This window comes from Polypterus senegalus, chromosome 12, assembly GCF_016835505.1.
Source record: "Polypterus senegalus isolate Bchr_013 chromosome 12, ASM1683550v1, whole genome shotgun sequence".
Lineage (NCBI taxonomy): Eukaryota > Metazoa > Chordata > Cladistia > Polypteriformes > Polypteridae > Polypterus > Polypterus senegalus.
In genome coordinates, this window is record NC_053165.1 from 105460997 (window position 1) to 105485070 (window position 24074).

At 42.6% G+C, this 24074-nt stretch overlaps 1 protein-coding gene across 2 annotated transcripts; it reads left to right on the top strand.

The window, feature by feature from the left end:
- Positions 1-1951: 1951 nt before the first annotated feature.
- On the top strand, positions 1952-23466 carry LOC120541466. 2 transcript variants are annotated; one of them, XM_039773124.1, is made up of 8 exons: positions 1952-2005; positions 2135-2455; positions 2907-3024; positions 7272-7330; positions 10585-10655; positions 13815-13862; positions 18889-18932; positions 23188-23466. In XM_039773124.1, exons 1-8 carry the CDS (start codon positions 1963-1965, stop codon positions 23189-23191), a joined length of 708 nt encoding a protein of 235 aa, XP_039629058.1. In that variant the 5' UTR covers positions 1952-1962; the 3' UTR covers positions 23192-23466. The 2 variants fall into 2 exon arrangements, with proteins under 2 accessions (XP_039629058.1, XP_039629057.1); XM_039773123.1 differs by lacking the exons at positions 18889-18932; positions 23188-23466 and adding an exon at positions 14471-14758.
- Positions 23467-24074: the final 608 nt, after the last annotated feature.

Genomic DNA, 24074 nt, shown 5'->3' on the forward strand with positions numbered 1-24074 from the left:
CGGGTTCAAAAATGTTTTGTTAGGTTGTTATGTACTGTACTGTAAGTAACAAAGAAATCTTTTACAAACCTATACACAAAATAAATGAGCATCTCTCAGGTAATTGACTGTACAAATGTCTTTAGATTTAAACAGTTCTCTGTACTCTGAATTTATAAATTGTTACCTTGAAAAGGTATTTTTACATTCCGTTTTTGACTGAATACAGGTGGGCAGGTTTCAGGTGGACTGACTAACGTAAATAAGTGAACCATTCAGCCCTGCGTCTTCGAAGGAATATTTTCCAGCAAAATGATAGGCGGCCGTTTCTAAAGGAGCCAATGCTGGATTTAGCAGATTAAAAAAATCGATGGATGATTGGATTAATGATATTCTGACTCAATGTTGTGCAAATGTGAAAAAGTAACGTTGCTGAATAATAGATACAGTGCGGGATGCATGGATGGATGGTCCATTCATTGTTCCGATAAACAAAGCCTCGGACATATTCTGGATGTTTGCAAAAAGTGACGGTCATTCCGTTAGGCGACATAGCAGGCCGCCCTTTCTGGGGGTTAAGTGGCGCGCGCTGCGGCCTTTCCGTTAAGTCGGGTCCGGTCCTTTCCGAGCCTCCTCGCGTCCGTCCACCGAGGGGCGCTCATCGAAAGGGGTAGCCTGGGGCTCGACATGGGCTTCGACCGGCACTGTTTAGAAGATCGGCCCGGCCGAGATGGTTTTGATTACCGCCATATGCATAAGATGCAATGCTGTCAACAGAATGCACACGTGCCAATAAAAAAATCAGACTATTGTCATAAATACATAGCAAAGTCAATTGTTTCCCATTTTATTTTAAATATAAATCATTCTCCTAAGTAGTTTATTTCTTTACAGGGTTGAGTAAAGTGTGACGCAGCAGCGGCACTGAGCGACTGGCACTGAGTACGTCACAGGGCGCACGCGCTCAAATGTATCTTTAAAGCAGTGGTTCTCAACCTGTGGGGCAGGCCCCCATAAGGGGGCGCGAAGTAACAAAAAGGGGGCGCGAAGATGTGAAAAAAAAGAAACAAGAATCAAAAATATGAAAAAAGCATCTGTTGAAACCAAAATAAATTAACTTAAACTACATTCTGATACTAGAACAATAAATGAGTTAGATAAATGTCGATAAAAGTTAAGTAGGTATAATAAAATATGCATCTACATTTAAAAAAAGTGTGGGGGTCGCGCGATTAAAACCGTTATGAAAACTCGGGTCGCAAATACTTAAAGGTTGAGAAACGCTGCTTTAAAGTGTTGTTTTACCGGCTGATATCGACCGTTATCCATCGATCGACACACTCGGTGCTAGGCAGCCTGAAGTCTTATTTTATAAAACCAATCTGTAAAACATCGAAAGAAATTACACATACATACATACATACATACAGGGTGGTCCAGATCTAATTATGCAGATCCAGATTGTCTGGGTGACTTTGATTTATGCGGGGATGATTCCGGTTCGGCGCATGTCGTCAGTTCGCACGCTTCTCGATGGTCAGGGATTTTTCGGGTGAGTTTCTATGTACAGTAATAAACTTAATAAGTTATAGCGTTAATGAAATTGCATAATTCGATCTGGGCCACCCTATACATATGGACATCCCCAAGCATACACACACACACGCACGCACACAGACACGCTTGTACAGCATTTCAACTCCACTTATTCATAGGAGCGCCGACGGCAGAGTCAAAGAGTGACTTCTGTTTCAGCGCACAACACGAGCCGCCCGGACCAGAGTCCACCTGAAGCAGAGACCACAGACCGCACAGTGCAGGCGGGCCGTCTATGCCATGGTTATTCTGGGCATCACTTTACCAAAGAACAAAAGAGGAAGCTAACCGTGCAGGTGGCGAGGTGTCCACAACCCCCTGTCTATAAAGCAGGTGGCTGTTTTTCTCCGCCCTTTTGTGTTTCTTTCATCCTGCCTGTCTGCGACGATGCTGACCGCCAACGCAACGCTCTTTCTCACTATCGTAACAGGTAGGGGGGAATCCGCCGGGGGCTCATCCATAAGTGCCGGGAATCTGTGGTGTGGCCAGCAGTACTTTTCGGGTAAATAATTAAAAACGCAATACGACTCTCTTTGGTGTCTCTTTCTGCCTTCTGCAGGTAACTCCTCGGTCACCCTGATTACTCCCAAAAGTCCCGTAATCGGCTTTGTTGGTGGCAAAGTGACACTGAATGTTTCATTCAATCCCCCGTCCGTGGCAGAAGGGGGAACGTGGGCTGTTAACTCTAAGGTGCTGCTTTTATGGAAGGGCCCGAACATCACATTTTACCAAGCAGGGTATACAGGAAGAGTGGTCCTCGACACCAACACGGGGTCTCTACTTCTGCACAGCCTGACTGTCGACGACTCGGGGGAGTACAATGTGACGATCTCCGTCAATACGAAGACGCTGAGCGGGGTGGTCCAGCTAAACGTGACCAGTGAGTTAACAGGCATTAACTTAATGAAAGTACGTAACACGTGGGACAGAATGGGGTCCTGCATGCGTAGTTTCCCCCGTGCTATGTTTGCTTAACACGGATTTGAAATGCATTTCAGTTTCCTCAATTTATCAACTGTTGTTGTTTTGTCTGGTTCATAATTTACTGTTTTAATCATTCTAATAATTTCATCTATGAAGTAAATTGCAAGAAAATCATCATCAAAAGGTTCAATGTCAAAGGGGGGGTCCACCAATATTAGGCAGGTGGTTTTAGTGTTGTGGTTGATTGGTGTACCAGCATAACAGCAAACACCTTTTAAGAAAGCCTGGCATCACGTTCACCATATAACGTCTGCGGTGTGCCTATTTACAAAACAGATTACTACTTAATAATTGGAAACTTAAGAGTTTGTGATGATATTAGTTTTATTTTTTTTTATTGTTCTTAGAACCTCCCCCAACTCAGCCATCTAACAATGCAGGACGAGTAGCAGGAATCATGATTGGTTCATTTTTAGGTGGGATGCTTGGTTCAGTTGGCATCTATTTTATTATAAAGCTCATCAGGTGAGTGTCGTTTCCTTCTGTCACCTTTGTCTCTGCACTGAAGCCCTTTGGCGTCACCTGTCTCAGTCTTTTTCCTGTTTTTTATTCAAGAAGGGGTACCCGGCACTGACCAGGCTGGAGTAAAGATCAGGGGCCTCATGTATAACGCCGTGCGTAGACTTCGCACTATAACATGACGTAAGCACAAAAGCCAAAATGTGCTTACGCACAGAAAAATCCAGATGCAGGAATCTGTGCGTACTCCAACTTCCACATTCTTCCGCTACATAAATCCCGATCCGCGTGAAAACTAACGCTCGTGCACGCGCATTATGTAACGCCCCAACTTCTCCCAGAATTACGCCTCTTTGAATATGCAAATCAATATAAATCGCCCTTAATCTCAGCCTTCTGTGAAAAGCCAATGGGAAAAGCACGGGGAAAATATAAGAATTTCAGCGAATACCAAGTGGAGGCAAAGGAAAAACATAGTATTTGTTCAAATAAACCGTGGTATAATCAACAAAAGGAAGTTGATCGAGTGACATAGCGTGTTGGAGAAACTTGAAAGCTCACATTCACAAAATCGCACAGTGCCGGAAATAAAAAAGAAGTCACATATCAAAGTTGCCGTGAAAAGCCGAGTTGTAAGCCCACCGTCTGAGTGTCATATGAAAGCTTATTAGGGTACAGAGAAAAAAGGCACACGGTGGGGGAAAAGCACGAAATGTCAACTTCAATCTCGACATTTCCACTTTAATCACGTAGTTTATTTTGTCATTAAAGTAGAACATCATAAACTTCATCTTAAAATCGTTTAATTAACCAGTTTCTCAAATCACATCGTAATTAAAGTAGCACGTTAAATGCTTTGTTTTGTATTTGATCTTCTATGTGCTCTGTGTGTGAATCACTACTTGCTTCTTAAACCGGCTCTCTTCCTCCAACTGGACACAAAGTCCATTACATTCGTGATATTACATCTCTCTGAATAACTAAAATACTGAGATGTATACGTGATATCATTTTCATGATGATAGGAGCTAAAGCACGTTATTAAACATGGGTTTCACTGCGCAGTGATTGTGTGCGACCTTCGATGAAATTATTTATTGCAGCAGTACTCTGGGGCGGCTCTAGGCAGAGAAAGAATTGATGGCTCGTTCGCCCGCCAATGTCAATATGGTATATTATGCACGGTGGATGACCACGTCCGTTGTGGACACTGCATAGCCGCCTCGTGCTCACGACACAATCGTTTTAACTTTTGTCGAAATTTGTCGATGTGTTTTTAGCTGTGTTGTTGTTTTCTCTTTCTGTTTTATATTCAGTATATATTGGCGTGGCCGCCCCTGCAGTCAGTGCTTTTCTTTCTCCAATAACCGATCGCCACACAATCAGCTCTGTAATAGACGTTAAGCCATCTGTAAGCTTAGAGCGCCGATTCTTCAAAACGTTTAAGGAACATTGAACTATCTTCGTAGTACGTGTTTAATTATTCTATCCTTCACGCCAGTCCCAGTGAAGAATATAGATTATTTAAATGAAGTTAAATTTTAGCTGTATAATATAATAAACATATTTAGCTGCATTTCATCTTAAAAATTATATCGTCATCATATGTATTCTCTGCCAGTCTGCAAAACCGAGCGGAGAACTTGCGTACGACAAGGCATGAGGTACCATGGAAAAGTGCGTGGCTTTACGCCAAGTGTAGGTTTTATGCATCGCGATTTGAACGTGGAAAAGTTCTTACGCAACATTTCTGTGCGTACACACCGTTTATACATGAGGCCCCAGGTGTGGTCACTAAATACGTTTGGCCCCAAACCAAATTGTTACCTGTGCCAACTTGGAGTAATTCCCTCTTAGGGGTACATCTCTACCAAAGCGCATGTGTGGTCACTAAATAAAATTCCCCAAGGGTGAAATACTTTAGAAGATCAAAGACCCTATGGTCTGTCTTAGCAGGACAAATTATGGCGGCACACCAAATACACACTCAGCTTAGCTTGAAGACTCAAAGCGTGCAAAGGGTTTCATGATGGGATTTCAAAGAAAACTTTATGGCTTGTGATATTAACTCATTAATGAACTATTACAAACTCCAAGGTCCAAAATGAAAACAGCAAAAAAAAAAAAAGCCCAAACAAAATACTAACCAAAATTTAAATATTGAAAAAAAGGCGTAGCCTCCTTAGCATCACATTTTTTTCTCAAAAAAACATGTAAAAATGTTATTAAATCTCATCTTTCTACTGTAAAACATTCAAAACAATAAAAGTACAAAGTCGGAAGTGTAGAAAGTATAATAATGATACCAATAATAATAATAATAACGATAATAATATGAAGAGCACACTTTCAGTTTCACTGCCTGAGCTCAGATTCACTTTGGCATCAGAGCCGATGAGAGGCGTTTCTTACGGGCCACCATTATGAGGCTAGGAGGAGACGCGTCTCCATCGATGCCCAGGGAACGCGCTGGCCTGACGCTTACGCTAGGCACGTCTGCACCGATGCCTGTGTAACGCTTGGCACTTTTACTGCCCCAGTAATCCTCAGGTCTTACGTGAGACGCGTCTACACCGTTGCTCAAGTGCCACTCAGGACTAACGCTAAGGAGGTTAAACTGAATGGTCAAATGGCAAAGGTGCAAAAGGAAACCAACACGGCGGCATAAAGCCTAACTGCTTGTTGTTTTCTTAACTAAGGCGGATAAACTTTGGAAGCACAGAAAAAGGAATCGGGAGATGAACAAGACAACAGAGCAGGGTGGAAACCAGACGTTCAGTTGTGTCAATGCGCCAAAACCCAGCACATAAACCAAACCTCACAGACTCCTTAAGTGTTGTTGGACTGACTGCCACAGACAAGGCCGTCTTAAGTACTCCTGCACTGTTGACTTCTGGTGTGAGATTTCTGGCTGCCAAATAATAGCAAAGGGGCGCCGAGGCCTGCAAAAAAGCATTGAAAATAGCAGCGCCCATGACAGGAAAATAAAAAGCAGAAATGGCGGCGTCAAAACATTAAAACTTAATGATAAAAACTAATCAGAATCTCGATATCCAAATCAAATTTAGAGATAAGAGCAAAGGCAATCGCAGCACATGTTAAAACCCTGCAATCGTAATAAAGTGTACGTCTCATGTGTGCTGCTGACTTCAAGGTGATTTTTTTATTTTCTTTCCCTCTTTGTTCTTATTTCAAAGTAACATTTCTGCTCATCTTTACCAGTTGTGTTTGTTCTACTTGATCCCCTTCTTCTTCTTCTTCTCTCTTTTTATAATTTGGTGTGTTTAGTGTGATGTTCAGTTCGCTTGGTAACAGCAACGGCTTCCCTGTGTAATGACGTTTGGTGATTTCCAGGTACATTAAAGAAGTATTTGCTAATGGCACCCACACCCCTTGTTTTATATAGTGCCTTTCCAGACAGAGTACAACAACATTTATTTATATAGCACATTTTCATACAAACAGGAGCTCAAAGTGCTTTACATAATGAAGAATAGAAAAATACAAGACACAGTAAGAAAATAAAATAAGTCAACATTAATTAACATAGAATAAGAGTAAGGTCCAATGGCCAGGGTGGACAGAAAAAACAAAAAAAAAAAACTCCAGACGGCTGGAGAAAAAAATAAAATCTGCAGACCATGAGTCCAGTCCCCTCTGGGCATTGTACCTAACAGAAATGAAACAGTCCTCTTTATTATTGATTTTTGCAGTACTGTCCTTATGGGCCAGTCCTGCAGTAGCCGTCAGTGCATTGTGTTGTACAATTGGAGCACAGCTCAGTTTTACTGGCAGTTTAAAGTCTGCCCTCACATTCCTTAGGGATATTCCACGGCATTAAAGCCCTGAGGAAAATACTGAAAGTAGTGAAACACTTCAGTGCTGACTTTAGTGAGGTCCAGGAGAAATGAAACAGCGCAGTGCAAAATGCGCACTTCGAGTAATAACATGCAATGCCTTCATATAGCAATATGAGGAAAGGCTTGAGTTTATGTAACAATCACGCAGCCTCTGACTGAGAACTTGGCTGGATTGAAGAATTGCTCCGTGTAAGACGGCCGGCTCTGTTCGATTAGCTGGAATGGCAGACATGATGTTGTTGTTCAGTTCCCTTACTTACAGTACGTCTGAGAAACTGATGGACGGCAAGTGTGGTGGCAGTTCTGGTCACATAGTGAGTGCATTAGCAGTTATTGCACATTTGACCACAGACGCGCATGTAAAGAAGCCCTCTGTCTGTCTTCTGTGTGTAGCTGGGACCCCCTGAATTTCAAGCGGTACCTTCCTAGCAGCAGCAGTGTGAACAATCATGGTAAGTACAGCTCTGTCTTATTTCTGTGACTTTTAATGTTTGATTCCACAGGCTGTTATCAAACTGCTTTGATACACCAGCATGTCAAGTTGAACTTCCCTTCATTTAGAATAGCAAAATTAGAACTTGGCATCCATGCAGACTGTGCCGTACTCTGTGTCTTACGTTCGTCATTTATGTTTTTAGATTCATTACATAAAGCCTAGCAGAAGCATCACTTAGCAAGTGTAAAGCAGCTCAAGAGACACTCAAGACAGAAAACCAGGCCAGCTCCAGCCACAAAAAAATCAAGTGTAAATACCTCCAGTACGACAGGCGGAAACTGACAGCAATTGTCACTGAACTCTGGGCTGCCATGCGTTCCTGGAGTAAATGACTGGTGGGTTTGGATGGTCTGGCTACTCCATGGAGACTGTCTTTAAGTGTGTCATTGAGGGTGAAGACACATCCTCTTCTCATTCAGGCTTTGATTCCACTGATCCTGGGAGAGCAAAATATAAAAAAGGAATTTGTGTGATTCAGAATAACATATAAGCAATCAGCTAACCAGAGAAATGTTTTACAAAATGGATGTCCAATTTTTAATAGAAATCTAATAACATGCATGGCATGCACTCTCAGCTCCTCTAAGTCAGCTTAGAGAATTTGACTTACAGTATGGCTCAGGAGGCTGTCTGTTAGACATTTTAATAGCAATAATAATCTGTTTTATTTATATAGTGCCTTCCTCATGGTCACGGCACTTAAAATGATGCAAATAGTTTCTGCATAAACTAACCAAATAAACACAGGATATACATGATCATTAAATAGAATAAAAGAAAGGCTAAGCCAGAGTATAATATTAAATTTAATACTAAAAGAAATGCCTGAAACAAATCACATCATTTGTGATATAACACACACACACACACACATCATCCTGAGCATCTGGACAGAGGGGTGAACTGAAAGAAGGGGCCGAGTGTCAGGTTAAGATAAACGCCTTCCTGAACAGAGGAGTTTTAAGTCGTTTTTGAAAAGAACGAATGGAGTCAGCTGATCTTGTTCATTTTGGGAGGTCGTTCCAAAGTCGTGGCGCTATAAAGCTGTAGGCCTTGTCACCCATAGAGTGCAGGTTAGTGAAGGGCACAACATGATTGCCAGAATCAGAGGACCTTAGTGGGTGAACAGGAGCATAGACATGGAGAAGATCCCTGATGTACTCCAGTGTGAGGCCATTTAAAACTTTGTAGGTTATTAGTAGAATTTTATATTCGATCCTGTAAGACACAGGGAGCCAGTGAAGGCAAAGCAGGATGGGTGTGATGTGCTCGCTGTTGCTGATCCGTGTAAGGACTCTTGCAGCAGAGGTTTGAATTAACTGGAGCTGTGATTTAAGATTTGAAGGGGCACCTGCCAGCAGCGAGTTACAATAATCGTTGCGGGATGTGATAAAAGCATTAGGAAAGGAGAGGAAAGAGCGAACACGGGATATTTTACAGAGGTGGAAGTAAGAAAGTTTCTTAATATGGTGTATGTGAGTGGAGTAAGAAGGAAGGAATCAAAAGTGACACCAAGATATCTTGCATTAGAAGAAGGTCTGGTGAGATCACTGAGAAGGAGCTCATTTTCGTAAGTTGTGTTTTTAGGGCCGATTTGCAGTTCAGTTTTGTTGCAATTTAATTGTAAAGAGTTCTGCTCCATCCAGATTTTAATTTCACTGAGGGAAGGTGAGAAAGCTCTGAATGAAGTTTCACTTTGAACATTGAAATAGCTATGAATGATATGGCCAAGGGGAAGCATATAGATACAGAAGAGCAGAGGGCCGAGGACAGAGCTCTGAGGGACTCCTTGTGTGACCGGCACTGAGCTGGACCTGCTGGTGCCAAGACTAACAAACTCCTGCCTGTCAATCAGAGGGGACATAAACCACTGGAGGGCAGTGCCAGAGATACCCAGCATGTTCTCCATTACAGTACAGTAGAATGTCATGTCTGACCTGAGTGTCAAAAGCTGCACTGAGATCTAACAGAATTAATATGCAGGTTTGTGGAGTCTGCTGCCATGAGCAAATCATTACTTACCTGAAGCAGAGCGGTTTCATAGTTGTGCTGTAATTTATAAGAAGTTAAGTAACTGGCGAGTTGGGAGGTTACAGCACCGTCAAGAACTTTTGACAGAAAAGGTAAGTGAGAGATTAGGCTGAAAATTGCTAACATTTTAGGCTTTCAAGAACTGCTCAGGGTCTGAGATGAAGATACTAATGTGGTGAAGTAAGAGGGGCAGATATTTTCATTTAAGAACTCTAGCATTGCCTAGTGGCTAAGAGGTCAATCACCCTGAGCACGCCATTTAATTAGTCAGGGCTCCAGTTGTAGAAATAAGTGAATGTCTTCCATATTTCCAAGTCTTCTTGGGTCAAATCATCAGAGAGACATCCCTTTACCAATGAATGACCAAAAATGCAGTGAGAAGACCTCTAAAACATTAAAGGCATGCATTGCTGCAAAGAGAGCAACAACTGTCGCCATTTTATAGTGCAGCCAGGCTCCCTTCATACAGAGTCCATGATGTCTACAGACAGACTTCACAATGTGGCAGGACGCCCTACACCTTATGAAAGTTGTATCTTCACACAAAGAGCCACAGGCACACAGAAACAATTACAAAGTAGAGCGGCGGAGATTAGGACTTTAGAGACCCTCAAAGCTGAACTTGATGTCATTTCTGTGTGAATAGCTTGTTGGGCTGAATGGCCTGTTCTCTTTACAATTGTTCAAATGTTCTAAAGAGGAAGTGCTGGATGTGAAAAGAGCAGTTGTGTACAATCTGTGCCGTACCAGTAACAGGCTGATCTTAAACTGATGACCCTGATATAAAGGCCATAAAAATATGCAGGATATGAATCTTGTTGACAGTTTCTGGCAGGGTCCTTTGAGGCGTAGATTGCTACGAATTAAAGATCACCATAATACTTTATAGATAATAATATGCAGCAAACCAGAATTTATATGTTGGCTCACTCCTTCACCTGACTGACACCACAGCGTCCCGCAGCGGCAGGCCATGAGTGAGCTTAGAGATTCTCTAATTCCTTGGGCACATCACATCACAGGCTGCTCTGTTTTAGACAAGGGGGCTTCTAATCAAAGTACACTCCAGTGCCCCCGGGGTGCCAGTCCTGTAACCTCCTAATGCCAGTCTCTCTTTGTCACTTTATCTGTACACTTGGCACCTAAAGAAGTGCAAAACTTAACTTAATGCCTTTTCAGTTTCTCCAGAACCACCTGCAGGGACAAGAGCACCACGCGTGTATGAGAATATGGCCTCTGAGCGGCAACAGGTGAGCGATGTTGACAAGTCACCCCGTACGCCACTTGTCTTCCTGTTAACTCTGAACGTGGAAGCTACCAGCCGTTTATCTTGATATGCAGACGTTCTTCTTCTTTCCCATGTCACTTTAGCATGTTTTGCTCTGTCCATGTGTCTTTCTTCCTTTTTCATTTTTGGATCTCAGGTCCTTCACAGCTCAGACAGCAAACCCATATGGGAGATGACAGCCGTTACAGCAGGGGTGTCAGACTCTGACCCTGGGGGGCCTTTTCATTTCTGCCACTTTCTTAATTAGTGACCAGTTACTGCTGATAATGGATCAGACATCTTTGGCCTTTCGGTAATTGAGTTGCTTTTTAAGATTCACGGCTCTTAATTGTTTCTTTTCTCTTAGCATACCAACTGATGACCAGCTAACTCGGGGGTCTAAAGCACGTGCCCTGAAAGGCCACTATTTTTGCAGTAACCAGTTTCTTAATTAGAAGCCTTTTTTCCCTCAGTGTTAATGTGACAAATTATTTGATTGTATGGCTTGATAGCGCTCTCATTCTGCCACAGCAGATTCTTCCAAAACAGTTTGTGTCATTTTGACTGAGAGCACCATTAACATGATCTGTGGCCCAGAACAGATCTATATTTTTGAGATCTTCACTTTTGTTCTTTTCAAAGAATTTATTAAAATAAATGGTTGTATAATGGGATCATCTGTTGGCCTACTTTGCATTTCAGTATTGTTTGGTTGCTGGACATAGTTAAAGAATCTGAATCATAAATAATCGGGTCACTTAAATACAGAAGACGTAGACTCTGCTAGCAGCAGTAATCGGTTACTAAACAAAAAAGTGAAGGGAAAGAAGACCTGCAGCCCTCCAACAACTTCAGATGTGCACTCTGAGCCCTTTGTGTCTTCTTGGTATTCTAGTTCACATTTCGTTACCTTCTACTTCTCGATTTTCTTTTAAAGGTTTCATCATCTCTACTTTGCTGACCACACTTCTTCACGTGAACACACCTTGTTTCGATTTTGCTTGTGGTCCTGCTCTCTGGTTTTTGACATCTGTTTCTCTGAGCCTTAGATGTCGACTCTTATTCCAGTTTCTTGAACTCTAGTTTAGTTATTAATGTCTTGGTGGTTGCACACATCTCCTTTTTGCCAGTTTCGGTTGGCTAGAACCAAAAAAGCAGGTGGACAGCACAGACCAGCAGACTTGGATACTTGGGCCTTGCATATGACACTTCGGACTGTGTGCCAACTATCAGCCTGGAGGTTCTCTGATCTCCTGGCTGAGCTCACCTCTCAAAGATGAAGGCCCCAATCAGCTTAGAGGTCCTCTCCATTGTCTCATTCTCTCCCCAAGTGAAGGTCAGGCTCCCACGGCTTCTCTTGTATTGCATCCTGACCTAAGAGCATTTGTTCAGATTGCTCCTGCTGTTGTCCTCAGGCATCCATAAAAAAGGTCAGTCTTTTCTCCAATTAAATCTTTTTCACCTACAAATTAGCTGGTGTCCTTCCAGCTTTCTGTACCTCCTTATCTGCGGGCCCTACGTTACAAAAGGATAGAGGACTTATTTTAGTCTTTGTGACTTTGTGTCACCTTAAAGTGTGACAAAATGCATGAATCCCCAAAATAATCCTGCTCTTGTCTTTTTGTTGAGACGAGGGTAGGAGTTTGGGGGTCTTTGTCCTGAGCACTTCAGCAGGACCTCTGCATCAAAGCAGAACAGGTGAGCTGTGCAAGCAGCCTTAGACTTACCGGTCTTTACCCTTACAGTATTAGCCATGGTGTCCTCTGGAATGAGCAAAACCAGAGCTTATACAGTTAGTCTGACAAACAAACAAACAAATAACTGTGTGAAGAGTTGGGGTGCCAGTATCCCTGTGAAATGGGCTCGTTCTCGCGTCTATGTAGGGCAACACCAGCACACTATCCTCTGCATTGATCCCATAAACAATGAGGACTTTCTGTTGTCCTGAGAAATTTGGAAAAGGCTCAGTCACAGATGGGGTCATTGCTTTTCATCCCGTTTTTTTTCTTCAGGTCTTAGGCTATAAGAGAAAAACAGATCGGTTATTGTGTTACATCCAAATCCTTCCCTCATGCACCTTTCAAAGTGTTCCCTGAAAGAGACCAACTGTCACTAGACATGTGACACATTTTATTTAAATTAAGTTAGAACAATACACCGATTTCAGTCACTCTACGCCATGGAGGAACCAATTTTGGGTCCAAAAAGACCCATCCACATATCATTTATTAAGATCTGTAACAGGCTGCACTTATTTTTTGAAACGCCACTGGCTCCTGTTTGCCAAAGGACTCTCGCTGCATACAACAACACAGGCCAATTCCAGGTTTTCTTCCTCTGTGTCCTGCTAGGGAGCCCACCCCACATTAAAGATTTCAGTTTTTTCTACATATTATGAAAGTTTTTTCAAAGCACAAAGAACCATCTTCCTGTGCTAAGAACTCTTCCAGAATGAAATGGTGCTTTGTCAAGCAATGGAGCTACGAGGAGCCACACAACCCAGTCAAGTGCCATAGAATCGGTCATTTTTAGGAGTGCAACACAGTCTGCTTTGTTTCTTAATGTAACAACCCAGTAGGTGGTTCTGCTGGGATTCTCATATCCTTTTAAAAGTTACGAACTAGGAAGGAAAAAAGAAAAAAAGTGAAAATCGGGGCCACCGCACACGTTACTGCTGCCGACTACCGTGATCCTGTGAGGAATGAAAAACTGCACACTTCACAGCGTTCTTCAGAACACCAGATACTGTTTAGTAAAATATTGCTTTGTTATTTGCATAACATTGTTCATTTTTATATGGACTTTCAGCATTTCTAAACATATTTCAAGACCAGGGTGCATCTTGCTAACATGGAGCCCACAGCTTGGTAGGACAGCAGTCCATCTCAGGGCCCACTCATACACATTGGGATGAACTGGTGATCCTAAACTGGCCCCAGTGTGGATGTGGGTTTGTGCCGTGTCTGCGGACCCCGTAATGTGGGGTGTATTTGCAGATTAAACTGGTATAATTGTGCTTGTTTCACAGTTTATTTTTCTAAAACTATCCCAGCCACAGATCCATCATTCAGATTAGTTCAGAGTTTGCTGTACATTTGAGTTAAATTGAGATAATCAAACCTGCTGTAACTTTCCTTTGCAGGAGAACAAAGCTTTGGAGAATGACCCCAATTTAGACTCCATTTATACGGTGAGTTTTAATTAAATATAAAAATGTTTGTAATATAAGTGTAAACCCCCAATAGAAAATGACAAACAAAAGGTCATGAATCTGTGACTGGAGCAATTCAGTGTATAAAATAAAAAGGAGCCCCACACCAACAAAAAAAAAATGGCTGCCCTCCCAATCTCACAACGGCTGCCCTCGTCCTGCTCGGGGTGAAGCTGCCGTTTGATTTTTGGGTTAATTAGGTTTTTTCCAGTGAATGTTGTCCGATCTTCAGTCAGATGTAACATTGGAAAGAAGGGACTTTAAGTGAACTAATAACATAAAAAGTGGGTACTTTTTTCTCTCTTCATTTATCCATTGTCATAGAGTTCAAGATTGTGGGTTACTAATCTTATTTAGGTTTTCTTCTTTTTTCATTTGTAATGCCCAACATTTTGTGTGGACCCAAAAAGTGGTTACTCGCTATCAGTAGTCATTTTCAATCAGTCGCTCCCAGCGTTGAATCCCCCGGGTCAGACTGTTTGAGCTCTGTGACATTGTTGGCATGACATGACCCCAGCACATCTTCAATGGTTTTGATTTGGCCCCTCCAAAATTCTCAATTGGTTTTTTTTTGTTGAACTATCCAGTGTACTGGAGCAGACGGCGAGACCTGTAATAAAGAGAGGCACAAGACGTGCAGATTACCAAAAAAAAAAAAAGGTACATTTTTATTCCACAATAACTTACTTTAAAAACGACGCACAATTCTCTGTGAACAGATTTACAAAAATGGTACAAAAAATGCAGCCCTGAGGCAAAGCAATTCTTGTTGAGGGGATGGCAAAACAAAAATGTTAAAGACAGAGGGGGAAAAAACACCTACCTGATTTTTATTCAGTCCATAAAGAGTTATTAGCAGCCTTAAAAAAAAAAAACACACGACACAAACTGCACTCTGCTTCAGCCAATTCTATACAGTATATACAACTCATTAGAAAGAAAAATCTCAGGAGCCTTTTTTGAGCCTAAAGCTACTCCATAACAGCAACCAACTCCTTTCCCACCGGCTTCCTGACTCCTCCTCTCTAAACTTGCACGATCGATCGCACAGACCCCCACAACTGTCCTGAATCGTATAGACCAGGGGTCCCCAACCCCCGGTCCGCGGATGTCGGACAGTAGGGCCGCGAGAGAACTGCCGGCAGCGGAGACTCGCTCAGTGGAGGACTACAGCTAAAAGGCTGCCCCGTCACGGAGGACACTTCAGAACGCTAGGCGGGCAGAGAGAGGAGAGACCGCGGTGACAGAGTATTACAACAAAGTAGTTTTATGTTTCAGACAGTTTCCCCACATGACACGAGTCTATAGAAATCTCGTTACTACGAATCCCCAAACAGAAACATTGTAAAATTGTTTCTTTCTTGAAACTTTCCTCGTACTTTTTTTTTTTTTGCGATTTTTGTTTTCACCGATGCCTTTTGCTTATTGCTCGTCAACATTTGAAAAACATCCATTGGAATTTAACTCATTGTCACTCTCCTATAGAAACGGCAGACACGAAAAAACGATAACAGTGTTAATGTGTGCGATGTACAACTGTTGGAATGACAAATACAATGCACATGTCTTTATTATATGCAAAAAAAGGACAAATCTCGGGTTGCCAACGTATGCGAACTGCTGCATTTGAAGATGCCGTTTTTATGTGGTTCAGTGATGCTCGTTCAAGAAACATTCCTATTAATGCGGCACTCATTCAAGAATATTTGAGGTTTTTAAACTCTCTTGGGACCTCCGTCAATGGGACAACACACTGAGGCTGCTGTTGCTGGACAAATGTGGTGGCCCGGGGGTAAAAGACCCCAACAGCAATTTATTTTGGTTTATCGTTTAAGTTTGTTACGCCCCCTTTGGGACCACAACAAAACAGAGGGCCCGCACCCACACGTAGTGGCAAGTTCAAATACACATTTATTGAATGAGCAAGTATTTCGATCCAGATGGTAAGTTTCTCCCCTTGGTCCGGGCCTCCCCTCCAACCCACCCGTGCTGAACACAGCAGTCCAAAATAACCAAAACAGCCCTCAATTCTTCTTCACACAGCACTCGAGTTATATCACCCTAAGAAAACACAGCACTCAGTTCTTATACCCACAACACTTAAATTATCACTGGGAAACACAGCACACTATGAATACTATTAAGGGATGGGGAAAAACAAAAGATAAATAACTAAACTCCACAAACAATAACCCAATACTTGAACATTAAGAAATAAATGACAAACTTAATTCTTGGGCCTTCGCGCTCTCACCACGAGGCCCTCACTTAAACCAAAATAAATAACAAAATACCAAAAACCCCTGGCAGCGCCCAATGTCCCCAGTTCTCACAAGTCCCGATTCTCCAATGCTGAACACCTTCCCTATAATCCACAACAGTGTCCAGTTGCAGCAATCCAGTAATGGTATCTTTCCAACCAGCCAATCACTGTTGCTGCCCCACACCGCCGTCGTCGTCTCTCCTCCGCCACATCACGGCCTATACGGCAAAGAGCCAAAAGAAAAACCCTCAGACCCTCATTCCCCCCCCTCCTCAGCCATAAGGCCAGTGCACACACTCTCAACTTAGCCACTTCCCTTTAGGCTGACTGGGGATCACAGGGGTCGGAGTCGCTCTCTCTCTCCATTCTGGTCCACCCGCCGTCCATTCCGTCAGCCTGGTTCCACTCCCAATCTCTCTCAGCATCACCCGATCAGCCTCCGTGTTCTCGCTCACTCGCCTCGATCGGGTACCTGGACACAAAGAGAAAAAGGGACAAATATCCCGTGGCCGCTGCCCCTGCCGCTTTTCCCTCCGGACTTGGACCACCGCGCCGTAGTCCACTCTCTTCAGGTCCTGACGACGTCGCCCTTGCAGCCAGCAGCAAACCACTTTACAAAAAGTCCAAACGTTTAGTCCCTTCGCAGTGGTTCAGGACACCTTTCTCCCAAGCGAGCATCCCAAACAAACAGCAGCGGCCATCTTAAATCCTATCTCAACCCGGCCCCAACTACCTTGTCAGTGATTGTCCAGCGAATCAATCGCATTAGGGGCGGGTTCACACAAGACCTGCATTGCTGTCCAAGGCGCTGCCAGGGTAAAGTAAATTAAAGCAACATGCACATAAGAAAAAGAAAAAAAGGGAAAGAAAGAAAAAAAAAAAATGATGCTCCTTGCACCAGGACACAACACAAACAATATTACAGACGCGGCAATTGTGCTTCGGGACGCACTTCAGCGTGTCGTTCCCGTTGGGGGGGGGTGGGGGGATCCCAAAAGAGTCCAGAAACCTCACAATAAGAAGAAGAAGAAAAAGATGATTTGTCTTCTGATTGATAACTGTGCTGCCCACCACATGCTTCCACATTTAGATAATGTTCGCGATGAATTCCTCCCAACCGATTGCACGGCCGAGCTTCAGCCATTGGATTTGGGTATCATTCGCACCCTGAAAGTGTATTATCGCAAGGAAATGCTGAGAAAAATTCTCGTCAGCATAACGTGTAGACAGGAGAAGATTGAAATAACGCGAAAAATGCTCTTGAAGCTGCTTCCATTTCCAACATCCTGTCCTCCTGAGGCAGCGTTTTCTGCAGTGACAGCAACCAAAACGAGATTACGGAGCAGACTGAACATAAGCAACACACTTCGTGTGTCACTGTCTTCCATCGTCCCCAGATGGGATCTTCTGGTTGCAGGAATACAAGCTCAGGACTCTCACTGATTCTGCATTATGATAAGATGTATAATTTCTGTTAATAAATTATAACATAATAATAAAAGAAATGTAATGTAAATTGTGTATAAAACTGCCCTACGAACCCGCCCATAACCACACCCACAAACCCCAGCTCGGCAACCCCCTTCCCCCGATCCCCCCACACCGGTCCGTGAGAAAATTTGCTTCTAGTAAAGCGGTCCTTGGTGTCAAAAAGGTTGCGGACCACTGGTATAGACGACTCAACTCTGTGGTTCTCAGACTGGGAGGCACCATTGAAGTTCTGCGGGGGGGGGGATAGCACGCCTGAAACAAAACACAAATAAACATAGCTAATTACCATCAAGCATAACCAAATATAATTCCTCCAAACCTCAAGGTTATTAATAAAGAAAGAAAAACGCTACAGTACAGACCCACTCATACACAAACCGGACTCCCCCTGGCTGTCTTTCTGGATTCCCAGCCATCTGTGACTGCACTAAGCCACGGCGTCAAGTTTAAAACAGCAGCGGGTAGACCTGAAGTAACGTGCGCCTGGTCTCTGGCTGAAACTAACGGCGGTAAGTCAGAGAATACAGAAACAGCCTGCCGGTAAGTCCAACACCTCGTTAGCTCTTTTCCTTTTCACCGTAAATGATCTATCAGTTGTTTGTTCCTGCCCGCGCAAACGCTTACAGGGCGTCTTGCTTGTCCCTGTCCGGTTGGCCCGTGCTGTGATGTCGTCTTGGTGAGGCTGAGGCGGCACATTCTGCTGCAAGTCCTGGCTGTGGGTTTTTGGCCGTCGTCTGGTTGCAGAACCCACTTGTGCTTCGGCACTCAGACACTCGGCCTGCAGTCTCCTGAAGGATTTTCTAATGCAAAGCTGCCGTTATGTTCCTTTCAATGATGACAAGTTGTCCAGGTCCTGTGGAGTAGTTTTGGTATTTCTCCAGACATAACGGGTTTCCCTTTTGGAGATTCAGTGCCAACAGTCATCCCACAGGGCAGGGGCAAATGGCTGCTGCAGCAGATCAGACTCCTCGCAAACTGTTCTCCACCCTCTCCCATTGAATACAATGGTGGGTCACAACTCTGTACGACTCAAAAGCAGATGCCCTGCAACCCGTCCCATAGTTCAAGAACCTATGGCCTACGCTGTCCCACAGGCTCTTATTGGTCCCCTGCCAAAGAGGTGTACTTCACGGAGTCCATGCTTTGGCCTTTAGTGGGCTGATTTGTCTGCTTGTGGTGACCCTTCTAGGCACCCATCACTGGACACACAAATCCTGCTTCTCTTTACTGACCTTGTTTTTCTTCCTACAGGACTTGCAGCTTGATGAAGACTCAGACTACAGCACTTTACAAAGGTAAGCCATGAACACAGGAGGGCAGTGCTGACATGCTCATGCCTCATGGACTTTGCTTCTTTAGTTGAGCTGACACTGGCTGATGAATGAAAGCTGCTCTTGGAAAGTCAGTGATGTATCCTCTTCTGTTTCAGAGTTAAACCTGAGGGCATTCCCAATATCCACACTGACTATTTTAGAATATACAGTACATTGAGTTATAGTGGTAGAATGGTAATCAGTGCTGCATTACAATACTGTAGAAACCGTGTCCCAGTGCTGACCTGGGTATTTCATGACTTCCCTCCCATGTCTGTCAGTGTGTTTTTTTTTCTTCTTTTTCTTATTGTCTTCTGGATTTATTCCCACATCCCAAACATGGATATGTTAATATAATTCATCCCTGTGTGAGTGACTGTGCTGTGTATGTTAGGGTGAACTGTGAAGAACTGGTACAAAATCCTGGACGGGTGCCAGTCTTGTGCTCAGCCTCCAGTAAACCTGGTCTGAATACATGGGCATGAATAATATTTTTTTGTGTGAACATCTATCGTGATATATATATATATATATATTATTTATTTTACAGTATATATGTCAGTCAGTCATTTTCTAACCCACTTAGTCCTGAACAGGGTGCTGGAGCCTATCCCAGGTAGCATAAGGTGCAAGGAAGGAACAAAGGAACAAACCTCAGACCGGGCACCAGTCCATCACAGAGCAAACACACACACACACACACACGAGGATCACCAGTCCACCTAACCTGCATAGCTTTGGAGTGTTAAGTACCTGGAGAAAACTCACTCAGACAAGGGGAGTATATGTGAACTCCATGCAGAGAGGACCCAGGACATTATCCCTTAATCTGAGGGAGCAGTGCTACCACTGTGCAGCCCCTTTTTTATATACAGTATAAATTTATTAAGGTAGATATCCACCTTAATAAAAGGATAAGTATCTGTGTGTCTGTCTGGGTGCAATGTCACTGTCATTCCAACAGATGGTACATCACAAACATTAACACTGCTTTTAAGAGTCCCATACCAAATGGCATACAACAGAGACATATGCCTTTTATTTGTCATTCCAACAGCTGCCATATTACAAGGATATACAGGCTTGAAAAGAAGAGCGTGCAAATAATAAATAAGACTTTATGACTAACACCCTCCGAAGCCCAGCTCATCAATCCTCACCCCCCACATCCATCTGTCCTCCCCTCATTTGCTATATATTGCCTTGGGTTCCTGTAAGTCTAATCATTGTCCTCTGATAATGATTGGTAGGAATCGAAACCTTAGGAATAAAAAACTATTTTAAGATATGTGATTCATTTGCTACCTTTGTGGATTTTCAGACATATATATACTGTATATATATATATATATATATATATATATATATATATATATATATATATATATATATATATATATATATATACACACATTTCATTAAGAAAGCTTGTGTAGTAGTACCACGTCTTCCAGAAAATTATAAAAAAAATGGTAAGTATGACCTGTCCGATTTAGTATCCTCTACTGTGATGGACACCTGCCCGGTTGTTTCATATCACACTTGCTGTTATATAATTCTGTGGTCCGTATGCTCACGTGGTGCCTTCTGCCTTTATGTGCTTATTCAGCACTGAGATTACTCAGTTGGATGCTACTTACATTTTTCTAACCATAGTCAGTATGAGGCATCTTGTACTCTGATGTTGTCAGCCAAAAAGATGTAACCATGACTGCCGTTTTTATATTGTGTCCATGAGAGATGAGTCTTTGTGTCATTCCATTAACTTCAGCTATTCTGGAAATGCTGCCTTTCCCCAGAAATAAAACTTTTAAAATATAAATTACAGTCGGGCTTGTTCTTTAGAAGACTTGGGCAGTTTCTCAGAAGCAGTATACTGCAGAGTTCTGCTCATGGCAGTACCCACAGATCAACTGCCTTCCAGTCCTCCTTTTCTTTCCCTGACTTTGCTGGGGACCTCTGGTGTCACTTTTGGGTGGGTGTGTGTGTGGCCCTCGTCTGGTTCACTTCCAGTCCCCTTGAGGTACAGTAAGTGAGCAGATCATTTGCTGAGGCACCAGCAGCTCTCATTCCCCTTTCTAGTCTAACTCCGTTCATCCAGAGAAGTGTAAGTAGTGAACTGTGATAACAGGAAGATGGTCTAAATTCATCAAGTGAGACATTTGGAGCATTGCATGACTAATAATGGAATTGCTTGGGCCTTTGTTTGAATCTTGATGGCTATGAGTGGGCTTCCTCTTCTTTCTTCCCACAGTCCAGCTGAGTGGTGACATTAACTCTTCTAAGGTGTGGAGTGCGAGTGAGTGTGGGCCTCTGATGATGACTGCCATCATATTTTGGCTTGACAGCTGCTTTGTGTGTGTTGGTGGTTCTAGCTGCCTGTCACCCTGCACTGGTAAAAATGACTTCAGTAAACAGATGGATGGGTCCATTGAGAGCACTGAATAAGAATTTATGATCATTTTTTAAAACTTCACTTTTACCCAGAACTTTTAATGGTATTACAGGGGGATGCCGTTGTCAGCATTCATCCTGAATGTAAATGAATCTGAGTAGATATGACAGCCATTTTCATACAGTAAGACTTACAGGAGCGTAAGTAAAGGCATTGCTTCTAAATATCTGCCAGTGTTTGTTCCTTCATTTTTAGAGCACATCTTCCACTCCTCTATTTTACTTTGTGGATTTTATTTGTCAATGTCAATTTTATTATATTATTTATATAGCACATTTAAAACAACATAGGAATGCTGTGGCCAAAGTGCTTTACAATAATAGAATAAAAGAAAAACATACAATTAACATGAATAACATAAATAGAAATAAAATAAATGAACATAAAATAAAATAAATAATAAACAGAAGTAATGTTACATACTCACAATGAGGAAACCATCAGTATTACTGAAGGTCATGGAATGCAAGTGAATAGAAATAAGTCTTTAATCTCGTTTTGAACAGTTCAGTTGTAGACGACTCCTTTATGTAATGAGGTAAAGAGTTCCACAGGCGAGGAGCAGCAGCTGACAAAGCCCTGTCTGTCCCCTTAGTTTTACACTTGGTACGAGGGACAACAAGAGACAACTGACCAGAAGATCTAAGCACTCTAGATGGCTGGTGTAAAACACACAATTCAGATAAATAGGCAGGAGCAAGCCCACGTAAAGATTTAAAAACTAGCAACAAGATTTTAAAATCAATTCAAAAACTGACAGGCAGCCAGTGTAAAGAAGCTAATATTGGAGAAACAGAATCAGACTTTCTTGCTCCAACCAGAAAGCGAGCGGCAGCATTCTGGACCAACTGTAACCTGCGTATCAAGGACTTGCTAATCCCAGAATACAGCGAGTTACAGAAAAGATAAAAGCATGAGTGCCTTTCTCAAGATCCCTAGAAGATGAAAAGAGGCTTGATCTTACCTGATAGACGAAGCTGGAAAAGCAACTCTTGACTACAGAATTTACTTGTTTCTCACAAGACAGGTTACTGTCAAAGATAACACCAAGACTGCGGACTTGAGGTTTGCAAAAGACAGAGAAAGAGCCGAGAAGTCCAAGACCAACTTGGGCTTTAATTGATGGACCCACTATAAGCATCTCTGTTTTATTTTGATTCAGATCAAGAAAATTATTAGCCATCCAGGATCTTAGTCCAGAAAGACAGTTGTGCAGCTGATTTATTGCAGAGTTGCAGACGGGAATATAAACCTGAGTATCATCAGCATAGCAGTAAAAAAAAATGTTACATTTCCTTAAAATAGCTCCAATAGGGTGAAGGGTTATAGAGAATAAAATGGGACCCAAAATGGATCCCTGAGGAACACCACATTTAAGAGGAGCAGTAGACGAAAAAGAGGAATTTAAAGTCACTGAAAAGTGCCTACCAGTTAAATATGACCTGAACCAGTTAAGAGCGGCCCCTTTAAGCCCAACAAGATGTTCAATCCGCAACAGCAATATCTCATGGTCAATACTGTCAAAGGCAGCGGAAAGGTCCAGGAAGACAAGGACTGCAGCGCCACCTGAGTCAGTAATAAGAGAGATGTCATTGAATACTTTTTGTCATTAAAGAACGAGACAAAAAATGGCACCTATCTTGTTGCTATTAGTCCTTCGTTATATTTCCATTCCTCACTTCACCACACACAGGTGTCCATCTCTTTGTATTACTGTGCAGACAGACGGGCAGACAACATGTGACAAATAGGAATAAGAGACACCTCTGACTTACTTTTCAGGTAACCTCTGCAGCTAATGGTTCCACCATTGCAGGAGCAGACGTAGAGGGCCTTCTCCAAGCCTTTGTCTATGAGGATACAGCCCCTTGATGCATTTAGGATGGAGAAACTGCAGACAAACATTCTGTGAACATGTGCAGAGAACAAGAACTTTTTATTTCTGATCAAAACTTGCTTATTTTCTGCTTGAAGGCTTTTCAAAGCATAGAGGTGTTCTTTCGGATTTGAGGAATTAGTTGTGTGATACAACACTTGGAAAAAGAAATTGTAACATGTATAATAAAAAACAGATGATGATAATGTGAAGATGAAGGAGGTCCATCATGCGTAGTATGGAGTTGTGAGAAGCTGATGTCTAATGATGTCTTATTATTCAGTTAGAAAAATGTGAGAAAGTTAAAAGGTAATTCCACAGGAAATCAACAAGAAAGTGATTAGCACAATGCTTTGACTGTTGATTCTCCATCAGGCAGGTGCCTGCAATGGACTAAACCGGCCCGATATAACAGTGAGAGAGACAGTCAGACAGAGGGACTGGGGAAAGGAAGGACAGAGGCTTACAAGATGAAATACTAGAAGGTCAGAGTGGACCGCCATTGAAAGGTAAGTTAGGCATTCACCTTTGTGGAGCGAGTTGAAGACTGGGATTGGCTTTGTTTATTTTTTATTGAAAGGTGTCTTTCACTTGGACTAATAAAGTACAAATAGTTGAATCAATGTAACTCTGATCAAGGTAAGTGGAATTTGCTATTGGAAAATGTCATCCATCCTAACACCTCTGACATATTCCCCAAAACAGTCTACAAGCCTGCCATTTGTCTGTCTGCAGATGTTGTGAGATGGAGTCTTCACTGAAGTAAAAAGGGTGTGAGGCTTCCAAAAACAAG

Excerpts from the sequence above, each read along its gene's own strand:
- LOC120541466 (XM_039773123.1), top strand. The coding sequence starts at position 1,963 with ATGCTGACCGCCAACGCAACGCTCTTTCTCACTATCGTAACAG. Across the intron at positions 2,006-2,134 it reads CTTTCTCACTATCGTAACAG|GTAACTCCTCGGTCACCCTG; the intron begins GTAGGGGGGAAT and ends TGCCTTCTGCAG. Across the intron at positions 13,863-14,470 it reads ATTTAGACTCCATTTATACG|TGTACTGGAGCAGACGGCGA; the intron begins GTGAGTTTTAAT and ends TGAACTATCCAG.